General features: G+C 47.2%; 1 protein-coding gene across 1 annotated transcript in view; it reads left to right on the forward strand.

Annotated features, from left to right (window-relative positions):
- Positions 1-7,562: 7,562 nt before the first annotated feature.
- Positions 7,563-20,439, forward strand: part of EHD3 (EH domain containing 3) — a 31,304-nt gene continuing 18,427 nt past the window's right edge. Inside the window, exons 1-2 of the mRNA XM_068410717.1 lie at positions 7,563-8,163; positions 15,532-15,708. Of these exons, the coding sequence (XP_068266818.1) occupies positions 7,937-8,163; positions 15,532-15,708 (404 nt within the window). The 5' untranslated portion in view covers positions 7,563-7,936. The remainder of the gene's footprint in view (positions 8,164-15,531; positions 15,709-20,439) is intronic.

Here is a 20,439-nt window from a genome sequence, read left to right on the forward strand (position 1 = left end):
TGAAGAACAATACAATCCCCCCCAAGAGATCACATTCCATCTTGCTGATTACCACAGATTCACACATGAAATTGCATGCTGAGATATTTTTTTCCTTGTAACATGCAAGACAGATGTTTCTCATCCGCCCACTGAAAACAGCAAAGAGTGATTTCATAGCCCTTTTCTAATATTAGCAGCTATGCTAAACATTAGCACCCATCACCTTTTGCTGCAAGTGGTGGGCTCCTGAGAGAAGTCATGATTAAAATCTCATCAGGCAAATCATGCCCATCAGTAGTAAAAAGGTGATCACAATCATAGCCTTCTCATTACAGTGTGGACTGAAAAAATGAATCGGGCTACAAAGTTCAATAAATGGTTCACATGCCATAATGTTGCAGTATTTTGAAAGCTTCCCCACAGAGGAGGCTCTCTGAGACTCAAAATCACTGCCCCAGGCACCCTAGGAAACTGGACTCAGTTAGGAACCAGTTGATTGTTACTCCCATAGAAGTTGAAGGTCACCAGTGTTCCCTGTGAGAAACCAAACCACCACAGATTGCACGGTCCTCCTACACAGAGCCCTCATTTGTTATAAAATCACTCTACAACTGATCCACAAAGCTTGATTCTCAAGGGCAACCAAGAGAAAATCTTCAAAATATAACCCTGGAAACAAAAATTCAATTTTCTATTGTACAGTAGACATTCCAGACCTGAAAAAGTATTTATGTGCCTAACAACTTGCCTGCTTCTCCTCCAGATGAAAAATACTGTCTCTCCCTCCAAACCTTGCCTTTATACAGCCATTGACCTTCACAGCTACAACAACATAAGCAACAGACAGAGAGACAGATTTAAGAGAAAAACAAGAGGAAGAAAACAGCCTGGAGACTGGCTGCATTTTATATAGACAGACAAAATATGTGTGAAGAAGAATTTCTCATTCTGCTGCTCCCCAGGAAAAGAAGCGGTGAACAATTGATGTACTTTGAGCTACACTGAAAAGCAAATACTTGAGACTTGATTTTTGGGTGTGCAGAGCATCCACAATGCCTGATAAAATCATTGTAACCCTTCACCAGTTCTCACCTCAGTCTGGCATGTATTTGAAAAAGAACTAAACTTTATAGATAGACCTTGAAATCCAGAGATAGTATGAAAAAAACAATGCTTCCAAAAATTGAGGTTTAAATCACCTGAATACGTAGCCTTATTTTCAAGAAACTGAGCCAGCAGCCCTGACTGTAACAGTGTTTGTTGAGACTCAATGATGTAGCTACATTATAGGTTTTGAAAACCTCCCAGTTGAACCTGCCTGTAGGTGTGTTGTTTTAAACTCTTTTCCAAATTACCTGGAAATCTTTGAACAAAAGATGCAATGAAGCATTTTATGCGTCATGAACAGTCACTGCTTAGACTACAAGGTGTTCCACCTCATGTTTTAACCTTCTGCCTGCTGTCTGGCTGCAGTCAGGTGTACAAGGAGGCACCAGATACAGTTGCATATGACTAGCCTGGAAATCACTTTTACTCCACTCAGCAATATTACTGAACCAGACTGAATCAGAGTGTCCCACTGTGTCCTCTGGCATGGATGGAGCAGAATGTGTGTATGTCTCTTCAAGCAATTATAATCTCTAAGGGAAAGCAGCCAAGTGTAGCAGACAGAGGTTAAAACCTTTAGATGGAAGCCATGAACCAGTAGGTTGGATGGATTCAATTCTCTATTCTTTGCACGTTCCCCTAGTTAGTATGTTTTCCATCTGATATAAGTCCTTCCACTATATTAGCATCCTATGATCTCCCCTGATCTTTCTCAACACCTTAGATGCCTCATCCCTAAGTCTTAAAATGAGAATCTGAAGAATCCACAGAAAATCCTTCACTTTTAGTAAAGTAATTGGACCGTGAAAGAATTCTCTGAGAGCCTCTTACTCTCTACAAGAGATTTTATCCCAGGCAACACTGGGGCAGTGGGCCATTTGAGGGCTAAACCTAGAGCTGACAGAGCTCGGCCCAGCTCCTCTGATTTAATGAGAAGCCAATCTGTATCTGGGCTGAGGTGCCACTCCTGACTGTGTGGAACAGAGCAAATGTTTGCATGCAAAATAATAAATTTTAGGGTGAGCAGAACAAACGATGCAGGGCCATCTTTTACAACCATTCTCGTAATACTGGAGAACATTAGCTACAGAAATTAGCAGTCATTAGTCAAAATGGAAATGTGACTGTATTAGGCTTTGTTAATCTTTATTAGTCTCTAAACACACAGTATGAAAATGGCACTTGCAGGTACAACCTCAAGTCTTTGATTAAACGTAGTGGTGTATTTCAGAAATAAAAACTCAAAGCTGACTCCCACTCTTCCTGTGGGCTTTTTAGCAAATCACAGAATCACAGAATCAAAGCAGCATTGAACTGTGCTTTCTCACAAAATGAATGAACATACAGACAGGTGGAGGACCTTGCCCTGAAATTCCTGTGCTGATATTATTGGCCCAAAAGTTGATGAACACCTTCTGTTGCTGAGATTTTCAAGGCCAAGCAGTGAACCTGCCCCAGAGCCTCCCACTGATCATACAAAAATTCTGTAGCAAAAATGCCTGGATGGCTTTCAGAACTTCAAACAATACTTCTCTGAGCAAAAATTCACTTTTAAAGACTCTGTTTGAGAATTTAAAAGACATACTCCTTACTGTGTAAATTGTCCAAGCTACACTGAAATCAGTGGAAATATGAAAATCACATTTACTCAAGATTTGTCCTTTAGCACTTGAGGTTACAACATCCTATTCATAATCATCCTAATCATTAGAGATTCTGACTGCCCACAACTCCCGTTAAAGTCAGATGAAACTTTTGATCTCTGCAGAATACTTTGTGATCAAGTATCAGCTAAATCGCTCCTAAACAGCAAAACTGAGAGAACAAGGGTGCACAAAATCTGGGTTAGCTAAAACACCAGCCTGTGCTCCCAACCATTTGGCAGGCAGAAGCTTTGGAGCCGTGACATGCAGGGCAGCTGACGCGGCTCATCTAGTTGCTTTACATCACACCCATTCTTCTCGTGTTTGCTGATATAAACTTTTCGCCTTTCCCTTCAACACTTCCAGAGAAAAGTACTGCAGCAGCTGCTGCATTCAGCACGGCCAGCAGCGTCATGTAACTAATACACCCATTTGATCCTAGAGGACAGCTTCATCTCAGCACTGTGCCTCCAAGAAGTGCTGGCAGAGTTATGCTCCTTTCAAACCCCTAAGAAAATCCTAACTCTCTGCTAGCCACAGATGACTGCAGAAGACCAGCACCAAATCCCTCTACATAGCACTTGGTGTTTGATGTCCTACCTTCTCCAGGTGTGTCCTCACAGCGAAGGATAATTGTTCCACTGGCAGTGATACCTGCTGCTTATAAATGGTATATATGTTACCTCTACCTATGTGTGTGTTCATATGCACGCACACATGCATGTATATATATGTCTTGCCTACGTAATCCTGAGAGCTAGTCCTAACCTATCAAGCACCGTGGTAGAAGCAGGAGGTGGGGAAAAAAAGCATATTGAGTAATGCCAGAAAATTTCTGAAGAGTCCAATGCAAAATATGCCACAGAAGACAAGAAAGAACAGGTCAGCCCATCATGCAGACTACCGCTTGACTCACCCATCGCTTCAGTGGATGGCAGCTTCCTTGTTTAGTTAGCCATTTGATTATTCAAAGCACAAACCTTCGCGTCTCTCCATATATCACTGACAAGGTAGAACAGGAAGATGTGTTCAACTGTGTCTTAATACACTTTAACAGGATTTCTGCTTTCAGGTAAGAAAAAGCTCAGAAAGGAAATACCCTCAAAACCCCCACATTTTCTCAGAACAGATGGGGCCATGACAGTCTCTCCACTTTGTCAATCACTATATCATAGCAATTGCTAAAAGGAATATTTATGTAAGTTTGAGGGAAGTATACATCCTATGACAGACACAGTCAAAACCATCCAGGAGTTATAGGAGAAACCTCCAAGCTTCTGCACTGCAAGAATGGTTAAGGGCTCAGAGGATTTTTCTTTCCGGCACTGTTACAGATGTCACATGGGTCAGGTCCCCTGCGTGCAATACAACATGCTCTCTTTGCCGTACAAATTTAAGGAGTGAACTCTCTGGAGACAAGCATGCTTCCCACTCACTGTATACACATTATCCAACCCCACGTTCTCCATTTCTAGTGGCACTTCTGGGTACCAGCACCTTGTTCCATCCCAAGCAATAAGGGGGTAAGAGCAGCATGGAGAGGGTAGGGAAAAGGACAGTGTGCACGTACCAAGCCACCTGAGAACAATGGTAGGAGAAACATAGTGGGAAATATTTCAGAGGAATATGAAGGAGCAGTGAGGGCAGGAGACGAACGCAGTAGCTTTCTGAGTTGTAAAGGCAAAGCAATGAGTGAGGAAAGGGATAGACTATGCTGGAGATTATTTTATTCCTAGGCCATGTGGCAACAGCAGGTGGTCAAGAAGTTTGATCTAGCTGAACCAGAGGAAACTCTCCTTCCCTTACTTATCAAATTAGTGTAATTGGTTTAATTCTGGGAACTTGTTGCACCTTCCTCTCCTTCATCCCTTTCCCACACACCCGACTATTCCCTGTTGAACCCATCACAACCTGAACTTTTGACACTTGTCTATTTGGGTTTCTTACTTTGTAATGAACAAACAGTGACAGCAACTGCACTGGCAGGAAGTTAATTTTACTGAACTCTACACTGCTCCCACAAACTTCTTCAAACTGTCACAGTGTTACGGTACAGACTGAGTCACCACCTCTTTTCAGACTCAGTGACTTGCTAATGTCCCCAGTCTCAGATGATCTTTATTAGGAAGTAAACCTGTCCAACCTAAGGCAGGAAATAAGCAAACACACACGTCACCATGACTTGATTTCACGTGAAACAAGTTTCAGTTACATGATGTTGTGTTTCGCCCCCAAAAATTAGGTTTCATTTTGAATGCAAACACTACATGACCTAGTCAAGCCCCATTCACTTCCAGCAAAGTGCAAGTGATTCTTCTCCAGCAAAGTCTCTCTCTCTCTCGGTCAAGGCAAGCATCCAGCTAAGTGACTGCCAGCCACGTTACCAACAGCAGGAGCACGACTGAGAAACTCTGAGCTAAAAGTTTAATCCATCACAGCTTGAGAAAAAAGACAGATTCTATAGTATGGGGCAGCAGCAGACCCTCATCAGTATCAGATATGGGTATATCCTGAGCACTGCAGTAGATTCGTTTCTGTGCAGGGCAGACAAGAGAGAGGTTTTGCATTTGAACAAATTAGAAACTTTCAAGAAAAACAGCCCTTCTTCCAGCAGTGACATTTTAAACAAAATATCATCATCTGGAAAAAAAGATTTAATTGGGTTTGTTCTTTTTCTGCTTTCAACATTATAAAAATGTGATTTTTTTTAATTGCCTAAAGATTGCACCATGAGACCAATGTGTCCAACAGAAAACCATCCAGTAGAACATCCCTGTTTAAGAAATGAAACAGAATAAACAATGAAAACAGATTAAAATCTTCAGTTCAGATTCTGGCAAACAGAAAAATCTAATTATACTCCAAACTTCCTTTCCTAATTTTACTTCCCTTTGTTTTTGACAAGCTTTATACTTCAAGGTAAGGAAAGTACTTGAGGAGCTCAGCCTTCTAGAGAGAAATGGCTAAGAAAATAGACTGAAAAATAAATAAAATTATGCAATCTCTGTGAGTCACCTAAAGAAAGCCTATAAAAACTGTCAAGCTTGGTTGTCATCTGCCCTGGTGATAAAAAATCCAAAGGAAAGGGACTCTCTTCAGATAAGGCAAGGAAACATTTTTTTGGCCATTTAGTCATCGGGTATACATATTTATGATTAGTGCAACTTAATGACTAATACATATCCTCTTCTTGTAAATGTGGGACAAGCGTGCCTCTGCTGTACCTGTAGCGGTCAGCTCCCGCAGCCTGCACAACAGAAACCTTGCTTTCCTCCCCCGTTCATTGCATTCAGGAAGGGCATCAAGGTGGCCTGGGGAGATTTACAATCAAAGGCTTCCTAGCCTGACCTTTACTCAGCTCTGAGGGTATCACAAGCAAGCACCAAAGAGACTCCATATATAGCTGTAGAAATGCCAGAATGGCATTGGAGGAGCGCAGCCCTTAAACGGCAGAACTATCTAGAAGATGAAAGCGATTATTTTCCTACAAAAAGAGGAATTCTTGCCAAAACGTGTTGATTTGTACGGGGCCTTTCATTATCAGGAGTTTTCACTGGAAAGGAGTCATCAGATTCTTAAAGCCAAAACTCTCTATTTATAACACTAAAGAAATGAGGGAAATTAGTCTGAAGGAGGTTTCAAAACATTAATTCCACTTTCAGAGTAGCTTTAGGCATTGGCAGGAAAGCAGACAAGCCTGACCTTCAGAAAATACAGTCAGCTTGCTATTTTCTTCCAGAAAAAGCAAACCGGTCCCTGGAGTCATCACTCGCACCTCGCGGGCCAGGCCATGATGCCGATCGTACCAGCACACAGGATCACACAACGGGAGCAGCCAGGAAAATGGCTGCTCCTGTGGCCAGATGCACACAAAGGGACCTTAATCATTGTCCAGGCACACGGGGTCTCCGGGTGTTCCCCCTTCCCATGAAAAAAAGACCCGCATTTAATGCGCCTCCTATTACTCAAGGCCCTGGCTCCTCCTGCCTGCAAATGACTGGGAAAGGGCAGGAGCCAGCAGCACGGCGGGACGGCTTCCAAAACTGCCTCTTGCCACATTTCTCAGACCCGCTGGAGAAGTTCAAGTGAAAAAGCCGTTCAGAGATATTTTAGGAAAAATCCCCTGCTCTGTCCCAGCCACTCAGCGGTGAGGGGGAAAGCCCAGCATTATGGCTGATGGCCGGCCCTGGGGATGCACCAAGCTGCAGGCCTACGCTAGAAAACCGAGGCAGGCTTTGGCCCGAGCACTGCAGCTTTCGCTCAGCAGTTGTCCTGTCAGCCCTAATTGCTGGAGGAATAAAGGAGTGGAGACAGCGGCTAATTTGCCTGTCCCATCTGCTTCAATGGTGGATTCTGGGCACGGCCAGCCTCGTCTCTGTGAGCCCCGGAGAAGTGAGGGGCAGCAGCAGTGGTAGCCGAGTCATTGGCTTGGGGCAGGGTTGGGGACCCAGCTCGGGGCGGACAGCGTTCAGAAACAGCCGACTCCCTGTCCAATTCGCACACGCAGGGGTTTATTTTAAAGAGAGGTGAGAAGGGGGATAAAATGGCGCCCGGGCTGCAATTCCCCGCAGCGGGCCCCAGGGGGCGCTGTGTCCCGCCGCGCCTCGCCCCGCGGGGTGGACCTGGACGCCCCCCCACACCCCAGCCCGCTTGTCCTCCGCGTCCCGCCCCACCTCAATATGGCGCCGCCCGGTGCGGCTTCACCCGCCGGAGAGAACGGGCGGCGTCTGCCAGGAGCCGCCGACTTCCGCTGCCGGCCCATTTCCTGGAGGGCCGCCCTTAAACACCGCCCGCCGCGCTCACAGGGTGCTGCCGCCGCCGCCGCCCGCCCCTCCCGCCCGCCCTGCCTCCGCGGCATGCCCACGCCGGGAGCCGCCGGCGTGAAGGGAAGGCGGCGTCCACCGGCGCCGCTCAGCCGAGGCTGCGAGGAGAAAAAGCGGCTTTTTTAGCCTTCCCGCGGGGACCGTTTTCTGACTGAAACCGCCGGTGCGGGTGGCGTCACAGAAGGCGGCCCTCGCGGGTGGGCGCTGGAGGGTAACGAGGCCTGCCAGGCCGTCCCCCGGGCCCCGCTGCCCGCTCGCCCGGCCTGGGGGGGCATGCGGGGGTAGCCCACACCGGCAGCGAGCCAGCGGTGCCTCCCCTGCCCGCCGCCCCCCGCCCCAGCCTCGGTGGCCGCTGCGGAGCTGGGTTTAGGCGGCTCCAAGATGTTCAGCTGGCTGGGTACCGACGACCGCCGGAGGAAGGACCCCGAGGTGTTTCAGACGGTCAGCGAGGGCTTGAAAAAGCTCTACAAAACCAAACTGCTCCCCTTGGAAGAGCACTACAAGTTCCACGAGTTCCACTCACCGGCCCTGGAGGATGCCGACTTCGACAACAAGCCCATGGTGCTCCTCGTGGGGCAGTACTCCACTGGGAAGACCACCTTCATCAGGTAAAACCCGGCCTCCTGCCCTCCCGGGTGTGCCCGCACTCAACGCCTGTGGGGCAGAAGGGGTCTCTGCTACCCGTGCAACGCCTGGGTCCCTCTTCTGTTCCCCGCTCCATGCCCCCGGTGCCCATCAGCAGCTTTCAATTGACAGGCTGCCTTCATTCAAACTTTAAGAGGGTTCCTTCGCAAGGACAGGGTGGTGTGAGATGTCCCATGAAACACCGACGTGGCAAAAAGTAGCCCAGGGCTGGGCTGAGGAGTGCAGGCAGGGCATTAGTGCGGAGATGTTGAGTCACTCGGGGGCCCTCTTGTCCGTTCAAAGTGCAAAGGCTGTGGGAAGACTCGCACAGGGTATCCCAGTGACTGCTCCGGTCAGGGTAGCCCCTGTAACAGCCATTCTTTCCAACTTGATGTAGCTTTTGGGTGGTGGGGCAACCTATGGCCTAGGGAAACCTAAAGTGGATGCTTCTTGGGTTTGTAACAGTCTGTGTCTCGTGCTTGTGTCTGTCTTTCTTTGCACTGTGTCCAGAGGCAATGCTCAGAACCTAGTTTGAGAAGCATGTGTGCACAAAAGAGACCTGCCCATCTTCAGGGTTCCAAAAGTAAGCCTTGTTTTAACTGTGTCCTGGTCTGCTGAGATGCTGGGAGCAGCAAGTTCGTTCATAACTGTAAAGGAAGGGCAGCTGCAAACGGCAGGTTTGATGTGAAACTGTCAAAGAGAGGGTTAAACTTTTTCAGCTGGACTTGGTTGCAGGGATCTCTGTTCAGCCTCACTGCTAGTTCAACTTGCAGCAGCCTTTCTCTTGGGATCATAGCTGAAGCTGTGCTGTCTGCGTTTCCTATGTGATTCATAAGCTTAGCATTAAATTCCAGCCTTTTTCTGGTGTGGCTGTGTTGAAATCTGTGGAGTTACCCCAGTGTAAATCTGGATGCAAGCCACAAGCAGCCAGCCCTTTGTTCTACCAGTATTTCTTGGTGGAGGAGGGAGCTGTGGAGAGTAGAGAGAGATGAATCAAATTGACTGTACCTCTTCAGGAGTGACCTTGAGAAATGAAGGGGAGGGGGTTGTGTGCTATAATATTCCTGCTACTTAATGTCCTGGCCAGGAGCCGAGAACAGAATGCATTTTGCTGCCTTGTCACACACCTGGCAAACAAAGCTTGAGTGAAAAGGCTTTTCTCATGTGAGCAGGTCAGGTAGATGGTGAAGGGGCATGACTGACCTTAAGAAGCATTTGGCACATGGTTGGAAAGGGAGTTGCTCTGCTGAAAATTAGAGAGGCTAGCTTGGATAATTCTGGTTCCACCCCAGATCTTTGTTCTGTGACTTGGTACCGAACCTGTTTGAAAGGCTTTTTCTGTCCTCTGGGTTACTGACACCTCAGAGCAGAACTTCCCCTGAACATGAGGAAGCTGCTGAAATATCCATTCCTGAGGCTGCTAGCTGTGTAACTAGAGCATCTTTTCCCAATGCTTCTCTCTGGATTGCCAGCATCAGCTTTTCCCTGCAGTCTTACCTGCATGCTGCTGTTAGCAGAAACTTTCTGCCTTTGCCCCTTTCTGTTCAGTAAAATCCTTTTTCTGTAAGCCTGAGCTCCTTTTGCAAGAAGTTGGGGTAACTATAGCGTGTTCCAGGCAAAAGGAGAAGATTCAGTCTTCACTCATGTGGGATGGCAGCAAGCCCTTTGCTCTTCTGTTGGCAAGCTGATATGAGCTTCTCTTTGACCTACCCAGAGACTATGGTCAAGCAGAAGTGACCAGGAACTTCTGCTTCACAGGAGTGCAAAATGGACCCTGAGAAGGCCTTCCAGGAGGGCAGAGTTTTCTCTGTGTAAAATAGCACGTAGGAAGGTGAAAGTTGAGCCAGGCTCTGTAACAGTAGGAGTGTGAGGGTCTGGTAGTCCAGTATGTTCCCAACCGAACAAGAGCGGGAGGTGCCAGAAAACCAAGTGTTGCTTGTGATAGGCTTCCAGTGTGAGCTTGCAAGCACTGGTCACTAGAGAGCTGGGATAAGCACCAGATTAGCATCCAGAGTTATTGTGGGAAGGCGAGTGGGAGCTAAAACTGAGAGCAGGGAGGAGTTAATGTGGACTGGGGGAGGAAGTGGGAGGGGAAACAACCATTAGGTCTTGACATTAAAGTGAAGCAAGAAACAGCCTCTGGACATCTCTTCCATAATCTTGTCAGGATGGGGGATAATTAGCATTATCCCTATGTATCCACTCCCCTCTTATATTGCATCCTGCTTGTACTGCTGTGCAATTTAGGGAGATGATTTAGTGCCACTAAACACTCATGTGGAATGAACTCAGTCCCAGTTCACCTGGATCCCAGTACACCGTTAAAAAAAAAAGGTCAAAGGACCTTAGTCACCTTCCTGAGGTGGGTTTATCTCCCAGACATCTTTCTTGTTCTTGGGGAATCTGAGGTGAAACAAGGAAGAAACACAAGGCTCTAAAACACCTAAGCTGCAGCATCTTGCAGTGAGGCTGCTTGGTTGTCAGGAGGCAATGGCAGAAAGAAGGCAGTCAAGGTCATCAGTGAGAAACATTCCTAGAGCCTGAAGAGGGGAGGAGGAAGGTGAGTTGTGTGGGTCAAAGCCAGTGAAGTGAGACTAGAGCACTGGCTTGTTTTGAGTGGAACCAGGCTGTTCTCTCCCCTGCTTTCAGGGACCCAGATAACTGAGCCTTATTTTGCTATGTGAAAGATGTAGCATCACTAACAGCAGTTTTTCCATTCCTGCTGTATCCTCTCTTCTTTCTCACTCCCATTTCTCTCCTCAGCATATATTTGGCTGAGTTGTTACCTGCAGGGCCAGGGTCTGAAAGGTGGTGATGGCAAGGGCAAGGTAACACCTCTACCTGGGAATATCTGACAGCCACAGCAGGATGCCACTGGAACCTGCCTCTGCAATGTTATTGCTTTTTATGTTTCCTGTAAGAGGGTGGGAGTGCAGGACAGAACATTACTCTCTTAATTAACTTAGATTCTGTGATCTTTTCTAAAAATAATCCTGGCTTCTGTCCAGCCATGCTGCTAATAAAATAAACAAGCCTGCCAGAGCCCTGCTAACTGTCAACATGGCTTGCTTTTCTGGTGTAGCCACCCCTTCCTCCTATAACTAATCATTTACACGTCCTGGCCCCTCCAGCCTGTTTGTCACAGGCTACATGCAGAGCTCTGGTGTGACCTCCCTGTGTGGCCCTGAACCTTTCATCTCTGCCTGCACCAGGCGGCTGTCACCATTTCCTCTTGCTCTGCCCTTCTTCCCTTTCCCGGCCGCATCACCGCTGCTGCCACACACAGCATCCTGCACGGCTCCTGCATGACTCATCACGAGCAAACAGCTCCTTCCCCCACATCCTGCGGCACTCCTGCCCAGAGAGCCGGGGAATCTCCTCGCCTGGCTCCTACACTGCTCCAAACCCACCTGAGAAAGGCTGCCCCAAGCCAGGCTGGCACTAATGCAGCTTTTCTGCCCTTCTCCCTCACCAGGAGCAGGGACAGGCCTGAAATGGGGCAAACAGCATGATGCTTCCAGCCACATACCAGCTCCAGATACTTCTCCGAAAAGTAGATTGGCCATAAAACAAAATGTTCACCCTCTTGCCTGACACTCTCTGCAGGCTTCTGCAACCTGGCTGGAGGTCACTTCCCCAGGCCCCTGGAGGTGTTCAGCAGCTCAGAGTAAGGCGTGCTGCACTGGCAGAGGAAATTGCTCACTGTCGGTCGGTGTTTTCCACAGCCATTGTTTGCTGCTCTCCTCTCCTTTCACAGAAATCCCCACAAATGAGACAACTGCATGTGCTCTGTAGCTTTCTTCTGTTAGCAGAGGCAGCTGGCATCACTGCCTAGCAGAAGTGCCTTCCCCCCAGCAGACAAGTGTCAATAAATCCCCTTGTATTTGTCCTGCATACAATGACATGCTTGTGCTGCAGACACCCTGCTGCACAATGTACCCGAGTCTCCCAGAGAAGCCTTACTGAAAATAGATGCTATGATACTAGGCAGCGCAAATCTTCATCTCTCTGATTTCAGACCACTTGTTGCACATTAAGTCAATTAACGTTGGCTTGTGGCTACTTCTGTATGAGAGTGCTTCCATTGGGTTTGTGTGTTTGGGGTTTTTTTTAAGTCTTCTACTAGAAATAAACACAGAAATGCTTTAAAATGTTACTGAGTGGAGCTGTGGTAAAATTCTTCCAAGCAGCGTGGCTGGAGGAGGAGTGTTGCTATTATCTGCAGGACTGTTGCGTAGACTTTCTTGGAAGCTTTGTCTATAAATGACAAGCAAAACTCCCAGGCATTTTTTCTCCTGTTGCTCTAAAGCTATCATATTACATGTACATCTCAAACCTGTAAAAACCAAACAGGTTATTGTTATGGCAAGGTTGCAACCTGGCATTGGGAGTTAAGGGATGTTTCTCAAAAGCACTTCACTTGTTGCATTTGACAATTGTTATCACTACTTGTTTCTTTTACCTCTAGTGTTTGCAAGGGGAGAACTCTAAGACTCATTTCTATGGATTCAGTGAATGCCCATCTGTATATCACTTTTAAATATACTATGTCAGACCAAAAGCAAAGTAAAAAGCGGGAGTAGAGGAAAGCCAATAGCAGTGACTAGCATCGCAGAGGTGTCCATCAGGGGCTAACACTTTTAAATTGCCACCCAGGAGGCTTGAGCTTAGATTCCAGAGCCTGCCCGAGTGCCTTCTAACCTAGCAAATGGTTGTTTCAGTGTAAAGAGCTTTCCAGGGAATGGAGCCAAGAACATTCATATGATAGTCTACAGAGCCCTTGGTGGGAGAAAAGTGGCTGCTTCAAGCTAGAGAGAAGTTACTGTAGAGGCCAGGAAGGTGAATTGTGATCACCAGCCAGGGAGGTGGCACACACTGGCATTAGCTGCAGTCTGCTTTTATAGGAAAGTTCAAGGAACCACTGCATAGGCTTTAGGTAGATAGGACATATCCACCCTAGTATAGGAGGTCAGAGGACTGTTCCCTTCTTGGACTCCTTCCTGGATTATTTCAGTTTTTTGGGAACTGCTAAACAGCTGCTGTTTCCTCTTGGAGTTGCTCCCATTAAGAGAAGTCGCTTCTGGTGACATTCTGGTGAGCACAGGACTTGAACATTGCTTTGGAGGAAAGATACCAGAAAATACATGATAAAATACCAATAGGAGAGGTGCCCCTCTACTCCGCTCTTGTGAGACCCCACCTGCAGTAGTGCATCCAGCTCTGGGGCCCGCAACATAAGAAGGACATGGAGCTGTTGGAGCGAGTCCAGAGGAGGTCCAGGAAGATGATCAGAGGGCTAGAGCACCTCTTCTATGAAGACAGGCTGAGAGAGTTGGGGCTCTTCAGCCTAGAGAAGAGAAGGTTCTGGGGAGACCTTGTAGCAGCCTTCCAGTACCTGAAGGGGGCCTACAGGAAAGCGGGAGAGGGACTTTTCACAAGGGCATGTAGCGATAGGACGAGGGGGAACGGTTTTAAACTGAAAGTGAGTAGATTTAGACTAGATTTGAGGAAGAAATTCTTTACTGTGAGGGTGGTGAGACACTGGAACAGGTTGTCCAGAGAAGTTGTGGATGCCCCCTCCCTGGCAATGTTTAAGGCCAGGTTGGATGGGCCTTTGAGTAACCTGGTCTAGTGGAAGGGTGTCCCTCCCTATGGCAGGAGGTTGGAACTAGATGATCTTTAACGTCCCTTCCAACCCAAACCATTTTATGATTCTATGGTCAGCTCCTGAGGGAATTATGGATGTTGTTGCTGGACTTGTTCTTGCTGCAGCTATTCTCTTCCATTAATGTGTACCAAGCCAGAGAAATAGCCGTGATTTGTGGTATAGCCTGGCCATGCCCTTGCTTGTTTTACCTCTAGATAGAGTTGATTTGGCCTTGCCTGTTGGGAACTGAAGATGCATTTGCTGACATAGCCCTGTTGAACAAGTAACAGTTTTTGTTGTTGCTAAAACACTGCATGGTGATTACGTCTTAAAATGATGATGAAAGTAGGAACCCAAAAAAAAAGTTTTCACAAGCACAAGCCTTAATACCAGTGGTCCCTCACATAGGAACTTACCCTCTCTGATAAGACTCACCTGAGTGAACCAATACTGGTTGTTAAACACATTGTCCTCAATCATGAAAAATCCTCAGCCCTTCTTCCATCTCCTTTTCCCCCACCCCTGAATCTACTTTTAACATCACAGCAATTCTATATTTATCTTTCTACTTCTACGTTCTACCTACTAAAGATTAGGTCAAAGCAACAGAAGAGGAAATGCCAGCTATTGGCAACAAGCAGCACTAACTTTCATAACCTGTCGATCATATGTTCTTCATGTAACAATCCAGAGCTTATCACCAGGCCAGGTGGTCTGACACCATCCCATACTGAGGGCTAGACCAGTTCTAGCTCTCTTTTGCAAGCCACATGGCCACAATGGTCTTAGTTTTCAGCACAGAACCAGAAGGTGGGATATTTTCTGCACCCCCCCACACAAAACACAGACCTGACCTCAGTGATGGCATTTGGCTCCTTCATGAGCCAAAGGGAACTGTCCCATGCACACCACTGACCCACCCTGAATTTGGCAGGGTAAGTCAGGATGTGCTGCCAGGGTCCTATTCAAAGTCCTACAGCTCCATGGGTGACTGTCTTTCCCTGAAATTTGCCAAACTCTGCCTTCAGAGAGGCTGCCAGAGGCTTAGGAAATAATAAGGGATGCTGTGCTTACTGTGCTATTTTAGCTTGATAGCAAATATTGGGATATACTCTGCCACCCACATGCTTAATGCTTGATATGCTCGAGCAGCTTGTATTGCAGACCTTTAGCTGCATTGCAGAAGCACACAGGAAGGGAGACTTAAGATTTCAACAGTCAAGTACAGGAGAAGTTGGCATCTGAGCAACTAATTTGGACTGGGGGCTAAGCACATCAGTTCGATGAGTCTGCTGGAATGAGCAGCAGTGAAGTAATTGATATTGATACGAAAGGCCAGTAAGGTTTCAGGATTAACTCTGTGATTGCAGTGAACTGCTGTCTTTATTTTGCTGTGCTAAGTCTGTTCCAAATGTCTTGAGGTTTAAATACACAAAATGATCAAACATGATGAGAATCTCTTCCCAGCAGCTGTAATCATCTCAGTTTCTTAATCCACCTGAAATAAGAAAGCTTTAAACATGGAGATCCTGACTAGAAAAGCTGCCATGGCGTTTATCAAGTGATTCAGTGACAGTGCTAAAAACAGTCTTGGAAGGATCCATAGTCTTGAGCTTCATAATTACACTACAATCTTCAGTACAACTCATTTAGGGCTTAGGCAGCTCATTTCTTATGCCCACACCTTGTTTTTTTTTGCCTACAGGTACCTGCTGGAGCAGGATTTCCCAGGGATGAGGATTGGACCAGAGCCTACAACTGACTCCTTTATAGCAGTTATGCAAGGAGTTGTGGAAGGGATCGTTCCTGGAAACGCGCTGGTGGTGGATCCCAAAAAACCATTCAGGAAACTCAATGCCTTTGGCAATGCCTTTTTGAACAGGTCAGTACTCAAGAACTAAGTTGCTCTGGAGAATAAAGCTAGAACCTCATGAGCAGCATAGCTAGCAGTTTAAAGGGATCAGACATTACACTAGTCTTCCTTTTTTTCCCCATCCACATGGCTGATGCAAAGCCATTCCAGGTACATGTAAGTCACTCACTGAAAGGCAGATTAACAAATTCAAGTGGAACAAACATTCATTTTACTTGAACAAAACAAAAAGCACAGCCTATCAAGTTTATCCTGTGGGAGTCTAAAGGTAAATTTCTTTATTACAATTTGCTCTCCCTTGGTTTTATATTCTTAGCTTCTTGTGTTCTGCCATCAGTTCAGTTCCCTGAAACTAAATAGTCCAACCAGACACTGAAGTCAAAGAAGTGGAACTGGCACAATGTGCACATCTTTGCTTTCTTATATTTTTCAACATTGCTTGGATGTCCCCATTGTAACAAAACCAGGCTCCCTCCATTCTGATGCCTTATACATATAACCTCAGGTACAAACTGATGACAGCTCTAATGTCCTTCCCATAAAAAAACTGTAGCAGAGGGTTTGGAAGGTGTCTCTGTGACATGAGGAATGTAACCTTTCCATCCCCTAGACCTACGCCAACCATACTGAGTTTTGGAGCTAGGCCTTGCAGGAAGCCAGCAGGACACACCCATATCCTAGATGAGCACAGACTGTGCTACAGCAGGCAGATGGGAACAAACTGTCTGACTACGCCCATCATTGGCGCCTTCCCTGCTAATATGGTGTGGGAGATGTTGCAAACATGGCAGCTGCTCAGCCAAAGAACCAGGAAAGCTGGGCTTTGGCTCCTTTTCTAACTTCCTAGCTTAGAAGGTGTCTATCCAGAGAGTGCAGCATCTCCTACCAGCACTGACCACAGGAGTGCTGGTATAGGCTGCAGTGAGACAGGGAAGGGACCTGCAGAGAAGCACGGGGAGAAGCTTGATGAGAGAAGAGGGACCTAGCTAGAGTCACTACTATGCAGAGAACCTCACAGTGCTTCAGGGTGACTCTGGAAGCAATATCTGATCACTACAGAGGCTCATCATTCATATATATCAACATGGTCCTGAACCAGAAAGACTTTGAGATGTTCTCAGTATTTTATAGGGCCCAGAACATCTGCACCTGGCCAACAGTTAGGTCAGGTGACTGCCCACTCCTACACCAGGGAAGGAAGGTGGTTTGCCCTGAGAAAATAAGAGGCCTCCTGCCTGGAGTGCAGAGATAGTAGATGAAGAGAACATAATTCAGAGCAGCTCTGCTGATAGCCAAGAACAGCCACGGTTGGCAGACAGTTCACTACAGAGGAGAAGCGACATCAGGAGTAAGGAGGCCAGGCATGGAGGGCAAAAAGGCAAACGCTCCTGAACTGGACTGACTGATGTGTCCTGAATGCTATTTGCTCCTAATACAGCAAGGGATCTCTGCGTCCATTAGCCTAGTTCACTGTATCATGCTGTGCTCTTGTTACTGTCCTGCTACTCTTCTTTCTTCTGTGAGGAAGGAGTCAAGTATGTGCCTGTGAGGACAGCAGGGCAGAGGGGCACAGCAGCGATTCAGCAGCAGAAATGCAGTCCTACTAGCAATACAGGGAGTAACCACATCAGCTAATTAACCTCTTTTCTGCTGACATTAAAAAATGGGGTAACAATTTCTAAACTGGCAGAGGAAGATACACTAAGGGGGACTAGCTCAGCAGTGTGAGCATCACAGTGCTGAAAATGCAGATGGTAATACCAAGCTAATTAGGAAATTAAGCGCCTGCAAGAATTGACTCAGAGGGCCAGAAATTTAGCAGATGTAAGTCAGGGTGCACCCACTGGACTGGATTGAGCCACCCACACTTACCCCTGTTGTGAACCTGTCTTCTTCACAAGAGACAATGCAGAGCTGTCTCTGCCTTGCACATATCTTGCTGCTGTTATGTGTTTACTAATGCACTGACCTCAGCTAGGAGGCTGTAAGCAGGAAATTTAAAGGGAGGTAATCTCCAGGAGCAACCCCTCTAAGCTGAGAGAGTGACCATGGGCAAGTCTGCTTTACCCTTAGGTGATTAAAGGTTAACGATTGGCTATGGACACCAGCGGAAAGGAGCAGAGCAGCACAAGGCAGTAGCATTCAGTTCAAGAAGGACAGGGAACTGCTAGAGAGAGTCCAGCGCAGAGCCACGAAGATGATTAAGGGGCTGGAACATCTCCCTTATGAGGAGAGGCTGAGGGAGCTGGGTCTCTTTAGCTTAGAGAAGAGGAGACTGAGGGGTGACCTCATTAATGTTTATAAATATGTAAAGGGCAAGTGTCATGAGGATGGAGCCAGGCTCTTCTCAGTGACATCCCTTGATAGGACAAGGGGCAATGGGTGCAAGCTGGAACACAGGAGGTTCCACATAAATATGAGGAAAAACTTCTTTATGGTGAGGGTGACCGAACACTGGCACAGGCTGCCCAGAGAGGTTGTGGAGTCTCCTTCTCTGGAGACATTCAAAACCCGCCTGGACGTGTTCCTGTGTGATATGGTCTAGGCAATCCTGCTCCGGCAGGGGGATTGGCCTAGATGATCTTTCGAGGTCCCTTCCAATCCCTAACATTCTGTGATTCTGTGATTCATTCACACAGACCATGATGGTCTCAGCTGAGAGGTGGCAGCCTCATGGCGCTGTGTCCGGTGGGGTGCAGAGCCTGCTGCTCCAGGGGAGCTATGTGGAAGAACAGAGGGAGTGAGCATCCACCCTCAGCTGGTACTCCCTTCCCAGCAGAGACTGGGATCTGCTGCCTTCCAGGAAGCAAGGGAAGAGTGGTACAGTCATGATTTGGCAGGCAGGCAGCAGCTAGTTGTGCTGCTCAGAGCCTGTCTCCTCCCTCCCTTCATTCCCTGCCCATACCTTCCTGGCTAAGGGCAGAGATAGGGCTGACAAGCTGCCCGGGGGCTGAAAGGATAGCAGCTCTGCAGTACCATGCTCTGACCCTGTCTCTTGTCCTCCTCTCCTTGCCCCAGGTGGTTCCTGGCTATTGAGAGAAAGGCTTGTTTTCCTCACACCAACTGTGCTGGCAGTACCCCAGCTCTGGAGAGATTCCAGGAGAGAGATTACATGTTGCACCTCGTTATCAGGAGGACTTGTTTGGCACCAAGGGCCTGGAGCAAAATCAGGAATCTCAGCCATTACTTTCATATCACATTGGCTTGGTTGCAAGATTCCTCCCACCCCCAAAGTCTGTCCTGGGAAGCTAAGGTAGAGCGAGTCCCACTTTTGTATTGTCAACAGCAGGAGAAATCATGGATAATAGGCTCCTCCTTTACCCCCATGCTCTGCCTGTAGAGGTAGTGGAAGTGTAGTTTGGCACCACGTTCTTCCCTTCATATGGCCCCGGACAGAATTAGGTCATGCTCCCTGGGGTCCTGCAGTTTTGCTGGGATGGCAGGAAGGCAGCAGCCTTAACAACCTTGCCAACAGAACCAGAATGCACTCACTCATGCTGGCCTCTGACCTTATGTCTGAAGTCTCCTGTGGAGCACTTTCCCTAGAGAAACTGTTGGAAAATCCCCTTGCCTGAGCTATTTAATATTAGACCACAAGGAATGCTTAGGGCTTTAACAGTGGAGAGCAAACCTGGGCTGGCAGGACAGGAGAATAACGTGACCTCCTGAGCCTGTTGTTCTCTGCTGCCGTGCCTGGCACTCAACAGGAGAATCAAGCCAGCCCCACGCTTCTACATGAGGTGTTACACATTCAGAAGTGCTCCCTGTTGCCACTTGCTAAGCTATGGATGTGGGAGAGAGAGGCTGCAATATGTCGTCTGAAATAGCTGGCAGCTTAGGAGAGAATACACTCACCTAACCCATGAGGATTCACTCTGTCAGAATCTTCTTGGAGTGTCATACAAGGAGAAAAATTGGGGTGAGGTTGTAGCATAGCCTGGAGGAGTTCATAGCTGCAGGGACTTCATCAGAGCACTACAGGGCTCTGTCTGCCTTGACTGCATCTAGTGGCCCTCATGCCAATCCCCATCCTTTATATGGTTGTGCTTCCTCCCACAGTAACATGTTTTTTTATGCCTGGATGTCACACCACCCTATTAATATGTATACGTACATATACACACACATATTTATAGCTGCTTGGAATGCCATCACAAAAAGGCTATTCATGAAACACTCCTGGGAGACACATAAGTGAATAGATTTTTGCTGTCCTTTGCTGTTACTAGCAACTGAAATAGATGAGCTGCAACCCCCTAAAAAAAAAACCAAGCACAAGGTTCTCTTCTTAGGCAGTGATTTGCATAGATACAAGATGGGGAACAACTAGCTGAAGAGCAGTTACACAGAAATGGAGCTGCAGAGTGGGGAGGAGTGAATTGCAAACTGAATGTAAGTCAACAGTGTCATACTGCTGTGAAAAAAGCAAACATCTTACTGAGATATACACACAGGACTGTCATATGTAAGAGGTAAGGAGCAATCCATCCACTCTGTTCACCAGTGGCAAGGTCACAGCTGTAGTACCGCACAGCTTGGGGCATCATGCCTGAAGAAATATGTGGAGCAGTTTGAGAGGACCCAAAGGAAAGCTGCAAGGATCTTGAGGGTTTTAGAAATGAGCTGGAAAGGCAGCTAGAGAGAACTGAAAAAGAGAGGGGAAAAAAAAACCCAAACTCTTTTCTTTAGAGGAAAGACTGGGGGGAGACGGGATGACAATAGTATACATTACAACAGAGG

Source organism: Nyctibius grandis, chromosome 1 (genome assembly GCF_013368605.1).
Source record: "Nyctibius grandis isolate bNycGra1 chromosome 1, bNycGra1.pri, whole genome shotgun sequence".
In the NCBI taxonomy this organism is placed as follows: Eukaryota; Metazoa; Chordata; class Aves; order Nyctibiiformes; family Nyctibiidae; genus Nyctibius; species Nyctibius grandis.